At 43.1% G+C, this 19,288-nt stretch overlaps 1 protein-coding gene across 7 annotated transcripts in view; it reads right to left on the bottom strand.

Moving 5' to 3' along the window:
• Positions 1–15,594: 15,594 nt before the first annotated feature.
• TBX1 (T-box transcription factor 1) overlaps positions 15,595–19,288 on the bottom strand; it is a 41,891-nt gene continuing 38,197 nt past the window's right edge. For all 7 annotated transcript variants that reach the window (XM_033957416.1, XM_033957418.1, XM_033957417.1 and 4 more), the window contains one exon: positions 15,595–17,301. In XM_033957416.1, coding sequence (XP_033813307.1) covers positions 16,913–17,301 — 389 coding nt within the window. In that variant the 3' untranslated portion in view covers positions 15,595–16,912. The remainder of the gene's footprint in view (positions 17,302–19,288) is intronic.

The raw sequence follows: 19,288 nt of genomic DNA, 5'->3' as shown, positions 1-19,288 counted from the left end.
CTTGATGTTGGATAAGGTGGTATAATAAATAAAATAAATAAACAATGAGCATTTATCTGGTTACATATGTCAGAATCCTCAATTTATTCTCATAGATCTGTTTATTTTTCTATCTCTGGGTAAGTTGTTTATGACAGAAACATTCTGTTCCAAAATACACATGGTAAAAAAAAAAAAACCAACCCTCTTATGAAAAATATGATAGCTCTCTTGAATGAGGAGTACAGTGTGTGGTAACCTATATTGGAATGATTTATATATGTATGTGGGAAGTGAGAATTTCGGACGACTTTTTACGTAACAAAGATTGAGACTAGACATTCATCTTTATCATAATTAAAAAGACAAGGTAATTGCTGCAATTAAATCTTAAATGTAATCTCACTTTTTTGTTGCTTTTCAGAAGATACCTTCTCTAGGTTGTTTCCAGCATATATTATGCCATGGAATAATATGTGCTGGAAACAAACTTGGCATCAGAATCAACAGACACATTGAATACATAAGGCTTTATCTCCTGAGCCCATCTGTTCTGAAGTATCTCTAACGACAAGCAGTAGAGGACGGTCAGAAAAACTTACATGTTCAGTATGTTTATTGAAGTCAAAGGCGGTGTGAGCTAGAGCTAAAAGCAAGGGATGGCACAAAGACTGTACCTCTTCATTACAATGCTTTCTCTTCAGGGTCCGGAGTAATTGATCACTTCCCCCATCCACACAATATGGGGAAACCCTTTTAGTATAATACTTTTAGGTTAATGTCAGTTTCCTGTCTTTTCCTTCAGAAAACTTCTCTGGGAGGGGAGGGAGAGGAGGTATTTGCAAGCTCTCAGCTATGGTGTGAAAAAAGGTCTCAATGAGTACTGGGAATAAAAATCTAATTGAAAATGGTTATACCATGGACCACCTCAGCTGAAGATGTACAAAAAGGGGGGAAATGCCTGCCTAATCATTTTGCAATCCAAATTAACTACTGATGAATTTTTAAATCACAAAGCATTTCAAAAATAATAATAATTATAATCTAAGGCTTATCCTATAATACTTTTCAGTTGGAATACTATATACTGTATATAAACTGTATATGTGTGTGTGAGAGAGGGTGATTCATCTAAATATAGATAGAAAGATGTGATATCTTATAGTGAATTATCTATATTTCTTGACTAGCTTTCAGGAGCTATAAATTTTTGTTTCTTTTTTTTTAGTTATTAAGCTTTATGTGTATTTAAGTGAACTAATAAAGCAACCACATTACTTTAACTAGATTTCTACAGGCATTGAATCTTTATAGACCCTGCACTCTATTTTCAGTACAATCCATCTCTTGCCCTCTAGATGGCGACCATTCCTTACTCACAGTAAAAACTTCAGAGATTCCTTGAAGCTTTCAAGGTAAGCATCAGAATCTATTGGTGAAAATGCTATAAACATGATCAGGGAGAGGAATGTCTGTAATATAAAATGTCTTCAGTTTTCCAAAAATTATCTCTAAATGAGGGATTCTAGAAGGAACAGGAACACGACCTCTCACTTTTAGATGAACCAAAATATATAATGTAGCTTGTTTATGGGACCAATAGTGTGGCAAGATATCTGAATTATCAGGGTGTGCCAGATTGGATTTCACTTCCGGTTCATGGTTCTGAGTATATTCCCCAGTTTTCAATAGCAGATTGGGGGTTGCTGTTCGCGCCAGGAACGTTACAGAGATACAGGGGGGGGGGGGGGTGAAGGGAAGCAGCGCACGGCAAGAGGGGGCAAGGAAGGAGTGTGTGGAGGTGGGGGTGGAGAAGAGGGTGGGGAGGGGAGGGGCACAACCACGCCTCTCACCCTTGCAACGCCACTGTCTGCAGGGTCATGATATTGCGACAGTGGTGGCGGGGGGGGGGGGGGGAGGTGGAAAGGACAGGTGCCTGCGCCCTCACAAAGACGGCACCTGGGGTGGACTGCCACCCCCATTACTACACCACTGCCTGCATGGCTCTTTCCACAATGGACTCTATCGGGCATTCATTATGCTTTCCTGTGGCTTATGTTAATATTTTACAATAATGTATTAATGTTGTGATATGATGTTTTGCCCTCATCATTATGCCTTGATTTCAGGGGTGGACCGACCAATCAGGCAACTGGGTAGTATATGAGGATCCAGTAGCTCCACATCTTTTCTCTCTGACATACCTGGTATGAACAGGATTTTCCCCACCTTCCTCCTGCTGCTGCCTCTACTGTTGCTTCTCAAGACCAGCAGTAGGGGCAAAACTGGCTTAGGGCTGTGGTCTTTATGTGCACCTTTGCTGTCTCTGCTGGTCCCATCTCCTCCACTGCCAAGTTCTTGTTTTGGAGAGGTGGACCCTGCAGAGTCAGCAGGGTCATGCACCTGTACCTATTTTCTTTTTATTGTTGCTGCTGGTCCCAGGAAGCAGCAGCTGCTGGGATGGAGAGGAGGGGGGGACTGAACGACTAGAAGATGCAGGATGCCAGGAGGAGAACAGAAGATGCTAAGACCTGGGATAGGCACGTGGGATCTCTCGGAGAGAGAAAGAGATAATGGTTACTGCGGATGGGCAGAGTAGATGGGCCATTTGGCCTTTATCTGCCATCTGAATTTTGTTTCTCCACCGGTTAGAAGATGTAAATTTAAAAGACATCATCAACATCAAGCAGCATTATGGGGTAAAGATCTGGAACAACTGCTTATGCATACCACTTATGGGGAATTTAGGAAACACCTAAAAACATATCTGTTCCTGACGTATTTAGTTAATTGACCTATACAATCTTAGTCCACAACAACTGATCTCTAGAGCTGTTAATCACTAACCCTTAACTTTGTTAATTCTACTCAATCTGTAGCATCTTTTTTTTTTTTTTTTACTGTAAAATTTGTTTTTGACTGTTATTTTTTTTCCTTTTTTTTTTTTAGTTCAATAATTTTATTGAATATTATAAGAATTATAAACAGAAAGCAGCTCAAACACATAGAATCATAATAAAAATCATGTATCAAATATTCGTATCTACAATCGTTTGAATAAAACTAGATTAATGAAAAGGATCCAGAGTATCTGGAACTGCTTAGAAAAGGAACAGAAGAAGACAGAGAAATAGGAGGGATAAGAGAAAGAGAGAGAAAGAAAAAGGAAGAGAGAGAGAAAGAGAAATAGAGAGAGATAGAGAGAGAGAGAGAGAGAGGCAGAAGTGTCTATAGAGCAGAACGAACATATAAGTCTAAGAATGACCAAGGTGATTTGTTTCGTGTCAAGTTTGTAGAGGATCGAGAAAACAATTTCTTTTCATATGCATAAGATTCAAATTTGTGGTACATACTTAAAGAGTTCCACCAGAAGGTGTAATCTAGTAATGAGGATGATTTCCAGTTTTTCAGAATATGCATTAGAGCTGTCACAAACATGGTGTCAATGAGTTTAGGCGGGCAGTTTGATTGTGCAAAACATGGGTGTTGAGAACGAAGAATTTTCTAAGACTGGATAAGGGAGGGGAAAGAAGAGATGCTGGATAGAAGGGGGAGACGGAGAGGTGAGAGAGGGGAAATCTACTACTACTACTATTAATTATTTCTATAGCGCTACCAGACGTACACAGCGCTGCACAGAGTCACAAGGAAATGATGGATAAAAGGGATAAGAGAAAGCGAGGGTACTAGATGGAAGTGATGAGAGATAGGGGTGCTGGATAGAAGAAGAGGGGGGGGGAGAAGATCCTAGATAGAAGTGGGGGAGAGGAATAGATGCTGGATGGAAAGAGGGGAAGAGAAAATAGAGATTCTGGATGGAAGAAGAGGCAAGGGGCGATGCTGCATGGAAGGGAGTGAGGACAGAGTTAAAGACTGGAGAATAAAAGCAAGAGGAATAAGAGAGCCAAGATGATGGAAAACAGTGGTTTGCAGTCAGGGCCTTCAGAGGATTCACCTGCCTGCTCAACAAAGGAAAGCTCTTGAGCCCTCGTCTCGATGGGTGGCTGTAACGCGGAGATGGAGGGCCCGCGTTGCCTCTCATGGAGACGAGCGCGCTGCGTGAGTAGGCAGGTGTAGGAGGGACAGGATGCAGCTTAGTGGTTTCCCGCCGCGGGGCGGCCTCCTGATAGGTGACTTGCTGGGCAACGGTCGGGCGGAGCCTATAAAGCTGGAACCTCGGAGGACCCGGTGTCTTCCTGGGTCCTTCGAGGTGGCTTTTCCTGCCCACCCTCCCACCCCTTTTTTATGGTTCAGTAGGTTGCTGAGGTTGGGTTTGGGTTTGTGGTTATCCCGAGCTACTGTGGGGCTCATCAGGAGATGAGCGGGGGGGCCGGCAGGGAGCCGTGCCCGGGTTCTGGTGTCTCTGGTTAAAGGGGCATGTTGGGACATGCCACCCCCCAGACCCTTGCTGGCATGGCAGGGTCGGAGGCCAAATATTATTGGTAATGGTTTAATGTGTAGCTCGGGAAAGTGTTTTGTTATGTGAGTGTGTTAAATTAATTGTTTGTTAATAAACAGAGCTGCGGCTATTTATCCACAAGCAGAGTGTGGTTTGGTTATTGGTGAGGGGGTGGGGGAGACAGAGGATAAGCGGGCCAATACATATCCCGCTGTTAATCAAACTGCATTAAGCAAAAAGTCAACAAACAACATAAAAGCAGGGCAGTAGACTAGAGCTGGGGATTCACTGAAGTCAGTGAAAGCCCTGACTGCGTGCCACTGATGGGAAACTTGGAAAGTTGTAGGTAAACTGGAAAAAGAGGACCATTTAAGAATGGATGAAATCTGATCAGAGAAACAAAATATAAATGGAAGAAAACTGAAAGGAAATGATCAGTGATGGAAATGAATGTAATGGAGGAGAGAGAAAATTGCTGGACTAAATACATTTTTGACTAGCTTTCAGAGGCCAAAACCTTCTTCCTTAAGACAGTATAGTACAGGGGTGCCCACACTTTTTGGGCTTGCGAGCTACTTTTAAAATGACCAAGTCAAAATGTTCTACCAACAATAAAATTTTTAAAAACACAAAGCACACTGTACGCAGAGAAAATGTTAATTATCATTTATATTCTGGGTTTTTTTTCAAAGAGATCAAGGCAGATGACTTTATGCAATGTCACTTCAGTAACAACCATACAAAAATAGACAATAGCGGGTTTTAGCGCAGGGAGCTGCGCTGAATGCCCTGCGCTGCTCTCAATGCTCATAGGCTCCCTGCGCAAAAAAACGCTATTGTGGTTTAGTAAAAGGGGGCCATAGTGCAAAATATAGACTGCAGATTTAAATTCTCAAAATGGCCACATTTTGATCACTAAATTGAAAATAAAATCATTTTTACTACCTTTGTTGTCTGGACATTATTCAAATCTTGTTGGTCTCAGGCTCTAGTTGTCTTCTGATAACTCACTTGCCAGGGTCTCCTGCCCATTTGTTGTTTTCTTCTTTCACCATGCTAACCATCCATCTTCCATCTCTGTCCAACACTTCTGTTTCCCTTCCCTCCCCCCAAGTCTGGCATCTTTCCTTTTTTTCATCACCATCCACAGATCCACCTGTTCTCAACTACCCTTTCATCCTTCATCTCTCCCTCCTTCCCCACCCCCCAGGGTCCACCATCTCTCCCTTTATCTTCCCAATTACCTTCCTATCTAGTATCTCTATTCCTCCCTCCATACCATCCCTTGTTTCCAACTTCTTCCCTGTCTGTTCCTTCCCTCCTTAAATCCCATTGTCCACCATCTCTCTCCCTCTCCTCTATTTTTAAGACCCATTATTTCTTTTCCCCAAAGTCCGGCATATGTACATCTCTTTGAACCCCTTCTCTCCCTCCCTCCATGTACTTCTACACCAGGGCCCCCAGAAAAAGAAATGTACATGTGTTTCACTTTACACCCCCCCCGAAGGCCTGACCCCCCTTGAAGGTCTGCACATTCCCCCCCAAAGGTTGACTCCCCCCCTGAAGGCCTGCACTACCCCTTAAAGGACTGCACCCCCCCTCCCGAAGGCCTGCCCTTCCCACATCCATTTACCTAATTCCAGCAGAGAGCAGTCTGCAGAGAGGATCGCTGGTACTTTAGCGATCCTTGCAGGTTGCCATAGGCCTCAGGAGCTGTCTTCCCTCTGCCCCAATCCTGTCTCTGACTCAGAGGAGGGGCAGGACCAGGCAAAGGGAAGACCTGAGGCCTATGGCAACCTGCAAGAATTGCTAAAGTACCACCTGCCACCGGCTGTCTCCCATTCGTCCCCTTTGGAGATCCCCACAGGAACAAGGAAGTTAAATTAATAGAATACTTAGGCACAGGAAAACAAAGAAATGCAGAAGAGACATACCTCCAAGAACTGCCCCATGTGTCACAATGCTCATTAGTGGAACTGAATAAAAGACAAGTACAATGGATTTAGAAGGGGTGCACAGCCGGCCAGGTCCGGGTCATCCTGCCCTTCCTTTCCCCCGGTCCGCGCTCGGGGCTCGCGCCTGCCTGGTCCCGCACCGACGCTCGAATGGTGCCGTCAACTCCCGTGAGTCTGGCGATAACCAACAGCACCATTTGGGCGGCGGTACAGGACCAGGCAGGTGCGAGCCCCGAGCGCGGACCGGGGGAAAGGAAGGGCAGGAGGACCGGACGGCTGTGCATCCCTCCAAGCCGTGCACCCGGGGTGGGGGCGGGGGCGGGCCGCCCCCCCTCCGGTACGCCACTGATTGGGAGGCCGATTTTGGGGGTTTTAAAATTGTATATCGGGCAGCACTAGGCCTCGGCTCTTACCTCAATCATTACAGGCGCTTCTATTTCTTGTGGTGCGCTGAGCTCCATCCCCCACCGACCCTTCACCCCCCCCCTTCCAGCACTCTGATTGGCTGGCGTTCTTCAAGAGGCGGGCCAATCAGGATGGGAAAAAAAAGAAGGGAGGAAGGGAACCCGCTCTGCGATCGACTGGGGTCGCCTGAGCGAACGACCTGTCGATCGCGATCGACGTGTTGGGCACCCCTGGTATAGTATAACTGTCATCTACTGTCTTGACTTGAGAAAAAAAGGTTTTGGCCTCTGAAAGCTAGTCAAAAATGTAGTAAATTAATCCAATAAAAAGGTATCCATTTATTTTCCTTTTTTTAAAAAAAACCTATTTCTTAATTTGTAACATAGGGCTCCTTTTACGAAGGCGGGATAGGACCTTAACGCGTGGAATAGCGTACACTAAATTGCCATGCGTACTAGCTTCTTTTGAGCAGGCGGTAGATTTCCAGCTAGCGCATGCTATAGCGTGCGCTAATCCAGTGCGTGCACTATAACGCTTAGCACACCTTCGTAAAAGGAGCCCATAGCGATTGAATGTCAGTTTCTACATCTGCTATCTTTCTATTTTGCATCTTACAGGAAGACATGCATCATGTTTCTGCATGTGTAGGATCAATCTAAGAATCCATCTTGTTTAGGTTAAAAAAAAAGGTGTTTTGATGTTTTAGTGCTAGTGTTTATGATGCTGCTTTTTCCTAGGTCAGGGGTAGGCAATTCCAGTCCTTGAGAGCCAGAGCCAGGTCAGGTTTTCAGGATCTCCACCATGAATATGTATGAGATGGATTTGCATGCACTGCCTCCTTGAGATACAAATCTATATCATGCATATTTATTGTGGATATCCTGAAAACCTGACCTGGCTCCGGTTCTTGAGGACTGGAATTGCCTACCCCTGTCCTAGGCAGGTCCTTGTGTGATATCTGGAAGTTAGGACTATTTTGGTATGGTAAAATTGCTCCATAGGTTCTGAGAGAAATTTGTAGTTTTGAGTTACTTCACAATATGCCTGGATTTAGTTCACACACATATATATATCAGAATTCTACATGTTGGATGGTAGGTTAGGGGAGGGGGAGTCCATGATTCTTATTACAGGGGAGGGAGAGGGGAGCAGATCACTGTGAGTCCATCCCTGCTTAGTTTGCATATTGCCCTACCTCTCATGGGTGGAGCTCATGATATTGCCTTTGGGATCCTGATAGCGCATTTACTTTTGTTTCTGTTCATTCTCCAACCCTTATTTAACTGGTTACTTTTTTTTTTTCTTTCGGTGACCTTGGCTTTACACCCCTCGACTGGGGCATCACTATTTTGTGGTTGACTCAGCCTGCTTGTTAATAGAGAAAGCAAGCTTACTGACCCAGAGGGTTTCAATGGACCGAAAAAAGTCAACCACACAAACCCACTCTCCTTTTCCTTACATGAACCTCCCAAGGCTAGCAGTGGTCTGGCTACAGGTTTGCATTCTCTGTGATCAGGGAGAGCAAATCAAATCCTCTTCTGGCTTATTAGATGACATCACCATTGTGGGGCAGACTTTTCCTGCTGTACACTATGAATCTCCCTTTACAGCAGTGGTCTCAAACTCACAGCCCGGGGGCCACATGCAGCCCACCAGGTACTATTTTGAGGCCCTCGGTATGTTTATCATAATCACAAAAGTAAAATAAAACAGTTTCTTGATCATATGCCTCTTAGCTATAAATTACAATATTATTATCAAGACTTAGCCAAAAGGAAAGATTTATAAATTATAAATAGTTTTACCTCATGCAAAATTGTTATTTCTTTAATAAGGCATTAACTATTTTTTTATGCCCTCCAAGTACCTACAAATCCAAAATGTGTCCCTGCAAAGGGTTTGAGTTTGAAAACACTGCTTTACAGGTAAGTGACCTTGTTTTTTGCTTTGAAAGGCTCAGGCTGCCAATGATCAAGGATGATTATGACCTGGCTTTGAAACTAACAGGAAGTGCAGATAGTTCTTCCAGGGTTCTGTCTTCCTGAGCACTGAGCCTAAGGGGTAGGAACTGGGAGGGGAGGGGAGGGGAGGGGGGGCACGTCTCCCTGCCTATTTCCCTGCTCTGCTCAGTACATGTGAACTGGTTCGCATTTCATCCTAAAAATAAAATAGGAAAGCGATTGAAAAAAAAAGAAAAGGAAAAGCTTTGATTCTCTTATGAAATTTAAATGTATCCTGACCTTACATGAAAACACCAGTCAACCCACACGACCGACATACCACGCTCCTGCCAGTGGAATGTGGGACTGGCACCACTGCCTCACACACTTAAAACAGATTCACAGTGAAAGGGTTGATATGGAACCCGAAAGAGATATACTATACCCCTGAAACCCTGGAAAGAAAACGATTCAGGTTAAAATACGTATGCAATGTTATAAGGTACATTTAAAATAATGCGTTGGAAATTTCAGATCTAGTAACGTGTAGCATAATTGCATAGTGTTTATACGTATAACTGCAACCACAAAATGGAACAGTAGTTATACACTATTTAAATGTATAAAGGACCTTCAGGTAGTATAAATGCAAAAAAATGATCCACTCATAGAAACGTTCCGGATCATCAACAAAAACATTGATTAAATTGTTGGATGGGAGGGGGGAGGGTATTTTTTCGGCATCGTTATTGATGGAATTTAAGTGCTAACATTGATTATTAATGTCTGTATAATTTTTGGCACTTTGTATTAGTTTTGAAAATTAATAAAGATTTTTTTTTAAAAATATGCAAAATGCACAGTACAATAAAGTAATTCAAAATGCCACTTATCTTAAAAAGTAGTGGTGGGCAAAGATCAAAAGCCTGCCTGAACAGCTTATGGGCTGTACTGGGTAAGGAACGGTGCTGGTATTGTTTTCATCAAAGAAGAAAGCGAATTAGATGCTAGAGAGAAACTTTAAAAAGAAAAAACAAACCAAAAACCGACCGGGATAAAACAAGTCTCATTCTGTATTCAAATGTGAATTTGTTTATGTGTGGGTCTGGGATACCAATGACTACGGCAGAGGATGATCACTAGTGAACTTTCCATTTTCGCAATTATTCCTTCACACTAATGTGGTTTTATTTCTCTGTCGAAATGCGCTGGAAAGGACCGGGGCTGGGGGCTTTTGCCGGTCTCCCAGGGAAAGCCAGGTACTTAGAGATTCTGCTAGAAAGGGATTAGAGGAGTCAAGATCGTCAGTCAATCTTTGGTCTTTAAACTCTCTCAACTCTGGAATGATCTCCCTTTTTTTTTTTTTTTTTTAGAAGTTCCAGTTCATTTCAGTTTTTCCATAAATCTTTAAAAACTACTCTGCCAAACATTTTGAAAATGAATTTCTTTTGAAATTTTGCTATTATCTTCTATTTATTTATCATTTGTAAATTATTCCCTGTTTAATTGCTGTAAACCTAGTCGAGCTGACTCAGAATGAGGACTCGGTATACAAAGTTAAGCTTTAGTTTAATCCATCGCCTTACATCTGCGAAACGGAGGCACTTCTTGAGTCTCTTGTAATGCCCTACAATAATGTTTTTGCAGTGGCACTGCTTGATGTGAAGAAAAACAGCCTGCCTAATAGCCTCGGTGCTGAGGATTCATTAATCACGTCGGCGCAGAGAGCAGCCCAGGTTAGGCTTGTAAGACTGGTTTCCTGCTGAACTCTGAGGGAAGAAAGCCAGGCAGACTCGGGGTCTGAAACCAGTAGACCCTGTCAAACTGGGCATTACTTTCCAGTCAAAATATACAGCCTGACTTCTTCAAATTCCTGGCTTTTAAAGGGCCATGGTGATACTTTCCAAATCTCCTTTAGGCGCCGTAGCCCCCTACACAGGGGAGTTGTTTTGGGGGAGGTTTTGTACTATTTTATTTTTAGCCGCGCGTATTGGAAACCGGGATTGAACCCCTAATTCTAATACCTTCACCAGAGTCAGTCTCGAATCAAACGCAGACGTGGCTTTTTCCATGGAAGGCGACGATAAATGATTGTTAAAAAAACCAAAACAAACCACACAGAAAAACAAAACAAAAAACCTAACAAATGCTCAACCCCTATAGCAGGGGTAGGGAACTCCGGTCCTCTAGAGCCGTATTCCAGTCAGGTTTTCAGGATTTCCCCAATGAATATGCATTGAAAGCAGTGCATGCACATAGATCTCATGCATATTCATTGGGGAAATCCTGAAAACCCGACTGGAATACGGCTCTCGAGGACCAGAGTTCCCTACCCCTGCCCTAGTTCTACTTTCATTCAAAGTAAGAGGAAGACTCAAAAGCCCTAAGAAATTTTCTCATACCTGGACTACTGGGCTAATTTCTTGTCAAAAAAATTTGAAGCACTATTTTCTGTTATCAAGATTTAATTGACTATGTTAAGATATAAATCAATTAGGTTGGGAGATCTATTTTGTTTAGGCTACAACATCTTTCAAAGCGGAGAATCGGTTCAGATCTGTTGACTTCAGGGGATTTGCACTGTGCCCTAGTAGCAAATTTAAGCAAAAATGGCCCCAGCAACATTTTAATATGTAGAAAGTGAACATTCATTATTTTCACCAGTAACTACAACTAGAACTTCTAAATACAACTAGAACTTCTAAATTCTGATAAAACCCGAGATGATCATTATTTAAAAACTAAAATTGTATTCAATCAAATGAAACCAAACAAAGTCGCACTGGCCTCCCCTATTACGTGAAGTCTCAGCAGGACGGGACTCGTAGGTTAATTCACTTTGACCCATTCATCCAATCAAATAGCCCGTCTGAACATTGAAATATGATAACCCAGTTCCAAGAGGCGTGGCTCTTGACAATCTATTCTCCTTTTTAGTAACCGCGTAGGGACCACTAGTCTGCTACAGCTGAGAAGAGTGTCCTTAATTACATTTGCCAGAGCATGTGTAGGCTTCATTATGAGCATCTGAAAATGAAAAATAAACAAAAACAAATTTTCTCCATCTTCGTCTTATTATTTTGCAATTGTTAGTCTTTTGTGAGTCTGTAGACGCATCTTTCTCTCATATGCCATATGGTAGATTTAGTTTGGGTTTGGAAAATAACTGAAATATTCGTACACATATAAAATAATTGGTTTACAGAATACGGTTCTATCTAAAGCAATTTATATGATTATATGTAACTGTAAAGAAAACAGTACACTTGGCTTCCACTTTGATGAAATACCATGGGTATGTTGTATTAATATAAATGTTTAGCAGCAGAAAGATAGAACCATGTGGATTCTTTAAAAAGCAAACCTGGAAACCAGTTGAGATTTACTAAAATTCATTAGGATCCAAGTTTGAAATTAATATTGTATTATCTATAATAATAAAACGCTAAGCGCGCATGCGCACTCATGATGCCGTGTTGCCTGATCTGTAGTTCCGTGGCCGGCAGAGTGCGCATGCACGCGTACCACACATCTCTCTGTCTCGCAGCGGGCTTGCCGGCTTCGGCCAGACAAAGTTCATTTTTTTGTTCAAAGCCCCCGCCGCGGCTCCTCTATCGAACTTCACCAGAGTTTGAGAAGACTTCTGACTCTGGCGGGGATTGATCTAAAAAATGAACTTTGGTGGCCGGAGCCGGCAAACCCGCTGTGAGACAGAGACATGGCTCCCTTACTGCCCCCCCCCCCTTCCCTTCCCGCAGTCCTGACTACAAACTTGCCGATTCCAGCAGCGTGTGCAGCACTCTACACACGCTGCTTTGGGGCCTTCTACTGCCCTGATTTGCTCTGCCGCGTCTCTGATGATGTCATCAGGGACGTGCCAGAGTAAATCAGGGCAGTAGAAGGCCCCGAAACAGCATGTGTAGAGTGCTGCACACGCTGCTGGAATCGGCAGGTTTGTCGGGACTGCGGGAAGGGAAGGGGAGGCAGCAAGGGAGCCGGCCAGACCACGGGAAGAGAAAGGGGAGGTAGGGGAAACGCTGCTGTTGCACAGAGAAGTGGTATTGGGGGAGGGAAATGGAGGGGGAGGGAATGCTGCTGCTGTTGCTGCTGCACAGGGAAGTGGGGGGAGAGAAATGCTGCTGCATAGGAGGCAGGGAGAGAGACAGATAGATAGAAAGAAAGATAGACAGCTGGAGGAAGGGAGACAGAAAGAAAAGAAGAAAGACACAGGGGTAGGGAGAGACAGAAAGACAAAGGGGGCCAGGGAGAGAGACAGACAGAAAGACAGCAGGAGGGAAAGAGAGAGACAGAAATAAAGACAGACATATATTCTAGCACCCATTAATGTAACGGGCTAAAATACTAGTTATATATATGGCACCTTCTTTTGTTAATCCCGCCATTGAACATAGGATGGTTTTGTTTACAGGTGTAACTCTTAAATGTTATTAGTATTTATCTCCCTTTTTCCTGACATTGAAACTCTGCAGAAACTGACAGTGACAGAAATACTGTGACAAAGGGGGTGGGGGGGGGGGGCTGTTTTTCACAGTATCTCTGTAAGGAAATAAATATAACAACTTCATCAAATAACCAAAGGCTGTGCTGCTAACACTTAGCATATAAAAAAAAAGATATCAGGTGTTTTAAGCAAGGAAATAATGGTTAAAAATAAGTAGGAATAAGGTTATAATTGCAAGCATGTGTGAAGACGACCCACTTTCACCTTTCATTCACTGGAGAGGTTTCAGCAAATTTTTAAAAAATGCATTCTTTTTAAATTGCATATTACAAATACAATTTATAGGAAAATCATAATTTAGATTTTTAACAAAATTTGAATGAAGATTGATGATGAAAATTTATTTACACTCTCATTCAAGCTGCAAGGACTAGGAAGAGGACAAAACACTTGAATCAGGGGGCCCTTTTACAACAGTTACCCCCATTTAACACAGGATTTTACCATAAAGTGGTTGCAACTAGAGAATGACACGGGGACAAATTTATCCAAATCCCCGCGGGAACTCATTTTCCCGTCCCAGCCCGGAGTTCTTTTCTTGTCCCTGCCCCATTCCTGCAAGCTCTGTCCTCATCTCTACAAGCCTCAAACCCTTTAAAATCATAAGTAGCAACATTCTAGAGCTCAGATTGTGATGTCATAATGCCTCATTCCACCAATGCCTAAGCTCTGTCCTTATCCGCACAGGCCTCAAACACTTTTAAATCATAAGTAGCAACATTCTAGAGCTCAGATTGTGATGTCATAATGCCTCATTCCACCAATGCCTAAGCTCTGTCCTTATCCGCACAGGCCTCAAACACTTTTAAATCATAAGTAGCAACATTCTAGAGCTCAGATTGTGATGTCATAATGCCTCATTCCACCAATGCCTAAGCTCTGTCCTTATCCGCACAGGCCTCAAACACTTTAAAATCATAAGTAGCAACATTCTAGAGCGCAGATTGTGATGTCATAATGCCTCATTCCACCAATGCCTAAGCTCTGTCCTCATCTGCACAAGCCTCAAACACTTTAAAATCATAAGTGTTCGAGGCTTGTGCGGTTAAGGCAGAGCTTACAAGAATGGGGCAGGGACAGCAACAAAACTCATGGGGTCAGGGCGGGGAAATTGAGTTGATTTGTCCTCATGTCATTCTCTAGCTGCAACTTTTAAGTGGCATCTTTTAGGGGTATGCACACTCTTTTTATTACGTGTGGTGTATTAATGTCCCCAGTAGCACAAGATACCTGTTGAGAATTAAGGGGGCGAGGGACCGTGTAAGCAGGAGGTAAGTGGTCTCTGCTGTAAATATAACCCAGCTGCTAAAGCTACCACATGGCTCCAGCAAAAGTAGGACGGATTGAGACAGCTGGATTTTACTTCCATTGCTTTCAAAGGAAGTAAAACCCAGATGTCTATATGTCCTCCTTACTTCCATTAGTTTTAGTGGAAGTAAAACCCGGATGTCTCAATCCAGCCTCCTTTTTCTGGAGCCATTCGGTAGCCCTACTTCCATGCCCACTCTCCGCCCATGTCATGCCTCCTGAGAGAAAAATCTGAAAAATGCAGTAAGGCATAGTTTAACCTGTGGAAACAGGCAAATTAGACAAAACCCCCTTAACATGGAGGCACTCCAGCTTGTTTACACATGTGAACCACACATTAAGGGCTGAACACCCTTTAGTAAAAGGGCCCCCAAGTATAGATCTTTATAGTTTCTATAAATTGTATATTGCGAACATTAATTAATCCTTTAAGTCTAAATTTAAAGTATCTGTGCTCTTCAAAGAACAAGAGATCATTGGGAGAGAACCTTTAGTTGCTTTAAAAAAAAAAAAAAAAAGCACATTTATTTTTATAAGTTCTGCATAAATTCTAGGGACAGAATCATAAAGATCGATCACATACTGCACCCCAGACTACACAAAGCAAACGTTTCCTAGATTCCTAGTTATGCCAAAGTCCGGGACCTCTATGTATTACTCAGTACAATATATCATCATTTTGATATGAGTGTAAATATTCCCATATCACATACCTGTAGAGACTAGCCATTGCAATAGTGACCGATACCAAATCAGTTATTTTATATTTATTTATCCCCCCCCCCCTTCCTTTTACAAAACCATAAAAGTGTTTTTTAGCGCCAGCTGGCGTGCCGAATGCTCCAGGCTGCTCTGACGCTCATATAGTTCCTACGAGCGTTGGGAGCAGCGCAGAGCATTTTGTGCACCAGCCGGCGCTAAAAACCATTTTTGCGGTTTTGTAGAAAGTGTGTGTGTGTGTGTGTGTGTGGGGAGGATGTTAACATATCCTGGCACTTCCTGAATCAACTTCAGTTTGTAAATTCCACCTATATGTTAATGGAGAATTTTCTACCAGACTCACTGTTTACAAATAGACCACACGGGTAGCTAATTAAAAAAAATATCCATTTATGTAAGTCAGTGTTCAATGTCTTTATCATTTTTCGGTAATAGTGCTCTGTTTTCTATAGATATATCTACAGATGTCAGCGCTGTTTGTAAGTGTTAACTCTTTGGTTCCGTTTTATCCTCCCTCCCCCCCTTTTCTCCTACACTGCAACTATGCAGAAAAAGTGTTTTTCACAGGATCTCTGGAAGGAAATAAATATAACAACTTCATTAAACATTTAACCAAAAGCTTTGGCACTATCATTGTGCATTTTAAAAACGCTACTGCAATACAATTGTAAAGCGGTGAGGGCCTTTTATCTGGCTTGCGAATAACAATAGAGGGCTACTTTACAAAATCTTTCTCGAGTCTGATTTTTAAGCTTTAGTCAGATATTTAAAACTCAGCAATTCACTGCAAATTTCAACTAAAATACACACTATGTAAAGTCCTGCTCTTTTTGGGTTGTTGTTTTTGTAATGACTGATTTAAAGCAGCAACTTTAATCATTGAAAAGCAGGCGTTTCTTGAAAAGTTAATGATGCATCGTCACGGTTTCAGTTTTTACCTTGTTCCTATTGGATTCATATAACCAGAGCTTGAGTCCCACCCTTGACAATTAAAATACTTTAGCTGAGGTGAACTGACCACTGTGAATTGGTAACACGGATCATTCCACCTGTCCACCATTCTCTACCTTGCATTTAAGTGTTTGTCATGTGTCCTGGTAGACAGCAGAAGCCTCCTAACCACAGATCAACCACAAAATGACCATCTTAAACTCTGGGTAGGGCTTTCAGTATTGGTACCAAACTGACATCGAGACAACTCATTTTTATTTCCAGAGGGAAAATATAGCAAGAACATATGGCTTCTTTTAAGCAGGAAAAGTGCAACTGCCACAGAAGAAGGAAATGCCTCGCAAAGGTGAAGGGAGCTACTCCTCGTCCATCTAGCGGTCATCCTGTCCTGGCTCAGAAGACTAAAGGAGCGCCCAGTAAGTCCGCAGCCTGGTGTCTTTTCTAACATCTTCCGTATGGGTTTTACGCTAGTCAGTCAGTGCAGCCTCTGAGTCCTGGAGTGATAGGGATCGGGCGTCCCCGCTTTAGTGTTGGCAGGGCGAGACCCTGATAGCTCCATTTGGATTCCTGCCACCACACTCGGATAAATCTCGGAAGACCGTGAAAGTGTTCTGGTATCGGTAGCAATGTATGCAGAACATACACCCCTAGTTCACTAAAACCATGCATTAAAAAAGTCCATTCCTTAATACACAAAATACTATATAGATATTCACGTCGATATTCTTCAATGTTATCTTGGACCATAGTCATAGGTAGCCGGAGCACCAGCCGTAGAATACATATTGGCGGCAGCTGGATTCATATGATGATGGTGGTGATAGCCATGTCCTCTAATGCTGGGTATAGGGTAGGGTGTTGCTCTAGTTTTTGCCCCTAAGTAGTGATCGTAGGTTGTAGGGTACTTGTAGGGATGATGATGCAAGGGCTCAGACCCCTGAGAGTGGTGGTCCAGGCGAAGTTCGTGAGGTGGGCTGGGTCTAGCAGTGCTAAGAGGCACTAGTCCACCAGGGACCGGGAGAGCTGGGCTAAGGACCCTGGACATGAGCTGCTGATGGGCTGGGTCAACATGTAATGGAGTCCCGCTAGCATCTCTCTCGTACTCCCTTCTGCCTTCTGTATCTGAAACACAAAACCGTCAAACACTCGTAAAACTGAAATGCAGTTAATGAGAGATCCCAGCATACTGCAGGGATATAAAAATGTATTATTCTCTAGGTTACCTAAAGCATCATCTCACTATCTAGAACAAGATCTTTGAAAAGGAAGCACCCGAGGCAGTAAGGGAGAACTCTGCCCTGGGCACCATCTTCCTCCTCCTCTCTGTCCCCCCTGCTCCTCTGCTTGTTGCGTGTCTCTTGCCTTCCCTGTACCTTTTTTTTTTTTACTTCCCCCATGTGAGGTTGCTGCACGCGTCGGCGCTCCCTCCGACATCACTTCCAGGACCCACGCCTAGGAAGTGACGTTAAAGAGTGAGCCAACACCAACAGAGGCATGCTGCTCATGCCAGAGAAGTTAAAAAGGTATGGGGAATGGGAAGGGGGCACGTGCACATCAAAGGGGTGGGGGAGGGGTACCACCATCCTAGATGCCGCTCGCCCTTACTACGCCACTGACTTGAGGTTTGATGTATAGTAAAGCGAAGACACAGGGAGACTGTGAAGATCTGCAATGTGACGAGAAATGGGCATCGACATGTCAAATGAGGTTCAACGTGTACAAGTATAAAGCGATGCATGTCGGTAACAAAAATCTCATGCACGACTACAGGATGTCCGGGGCGGTACTTGGAGAGACCTCCCAGAAAGGAGATTTGGGAGTTCTGGTCGACAAGTCGATGAAGCCGTTCGTGCAATGCGCGATGGTGGCAAAAAGAGCGAACAGAATGCTAGGAATGATAAAGAAGGGGATCACGAACAGATCAGAGATGGTTATCATGCCGCTGTACCAGGCCATGGTGCGCCCTCACCTGAAATACTGCATTCAGCACTGGTCGCCGTACTGAAGGACACGGTACTACTCGAAAGGGTCCAGAGAAGAGCGACTAAAATGGTTAAGGGGCTGGAGGAGTTGCCGTACAGTGAGAGATTAGAGAAACTGGGCCTCTTCTCCTTTGAAAAGAGGAGACTGAGAGGGGACATGATCGAACATTCATAATACTGAAGGGAATAGACTTAGTAGATAAAGACAGGTTGTTCACCCTCTCCAAGGTAGGGAGAACAAGAGGGCATTCTCTAAAGTTAAAAGGGGATAGATTCCGTACAAACGCAAGGAGGTTCTTCTTCACCCAGAGTGGTAGAAAACTGGAATGCTCTACCAGAGTCTGTTATAGGGGAAAACACCCTCCAGGGATTCAAGACAAAATTGGACAAGTTCCTGCTAAACTTGAACGTACGCTGGTGAGGCTGGACTCATTTATAGCACTGGTCTTTAACCTGGAGGCCGCCGCGTGAGTGGACTGCTGGGCACAATGGACCACGTGTCTGACCCAGCGGCAATTTTTATGTTCTTATGTAAAGACCAGGATAGAGGTACAGTTTGTATGGTGCTCTCTGTATGAGTTGCATGGGATTGGTAATATTAAGTTAATTTTTTAACTTTAAAGATCAAGTTTATTAAACAAATTTTTTTATACCACTCAATCAAACTTCTAAGCGGAGTACAAGTAAGTGCTAATGGGGGACCAAAGACACAGGCTTACATAGGTAGAACTTGAGATAAGTTAGAAGACAAATATCTCATGACATATAAACAAACGGGCACAAGAGGAAAAAGGGAGGAACTACAATAATCAAATAAAGTTAATGTAAAAGGTAGGTACGATAGGAAGGAAAAATTAAAAATAATGATAATTAAATATTTAAAAGTTTTAGCCCTAATAAGGGCAGTTAGATGTCAAAAGCATCTTGAAATAGAAAGTTTTTTAGGTTATTTTTAAAATGAGATAATCTCTCTGATGCACTTATTGCTTTAAGTAAGCAGGGACACAGGGCAAGAAACAATTTAAAGCAGGGGTGTCCAACCTTTTGGCTTCCCTGGGCCGCATTGGCTGAAAAAATGTTTCTGGGACCACACAAATGTGCAAACGCTGCAGCAAGACAGAGGAGGG

Source organism: Geotrypetes seraphini, chromosome 8 (assembly GCF_902459505.1).
Source record: "Geotrypetes seraphini chromosome 8, aGeoSer1.1, whole genome shotgun sequence".
NCBI classification, from domain to species: domain Eukaryota; kingdom Metazoa; phylum Chordata; class Amphibia; order Gymnophiona; family Dermophiidae; genus Geotrypetes; species Geotrypetes seraphini.
Note: the sequence above shows the minus strand (reverse complement) of the source record. Positions and strands in the feature narration are given on the sequence as shown.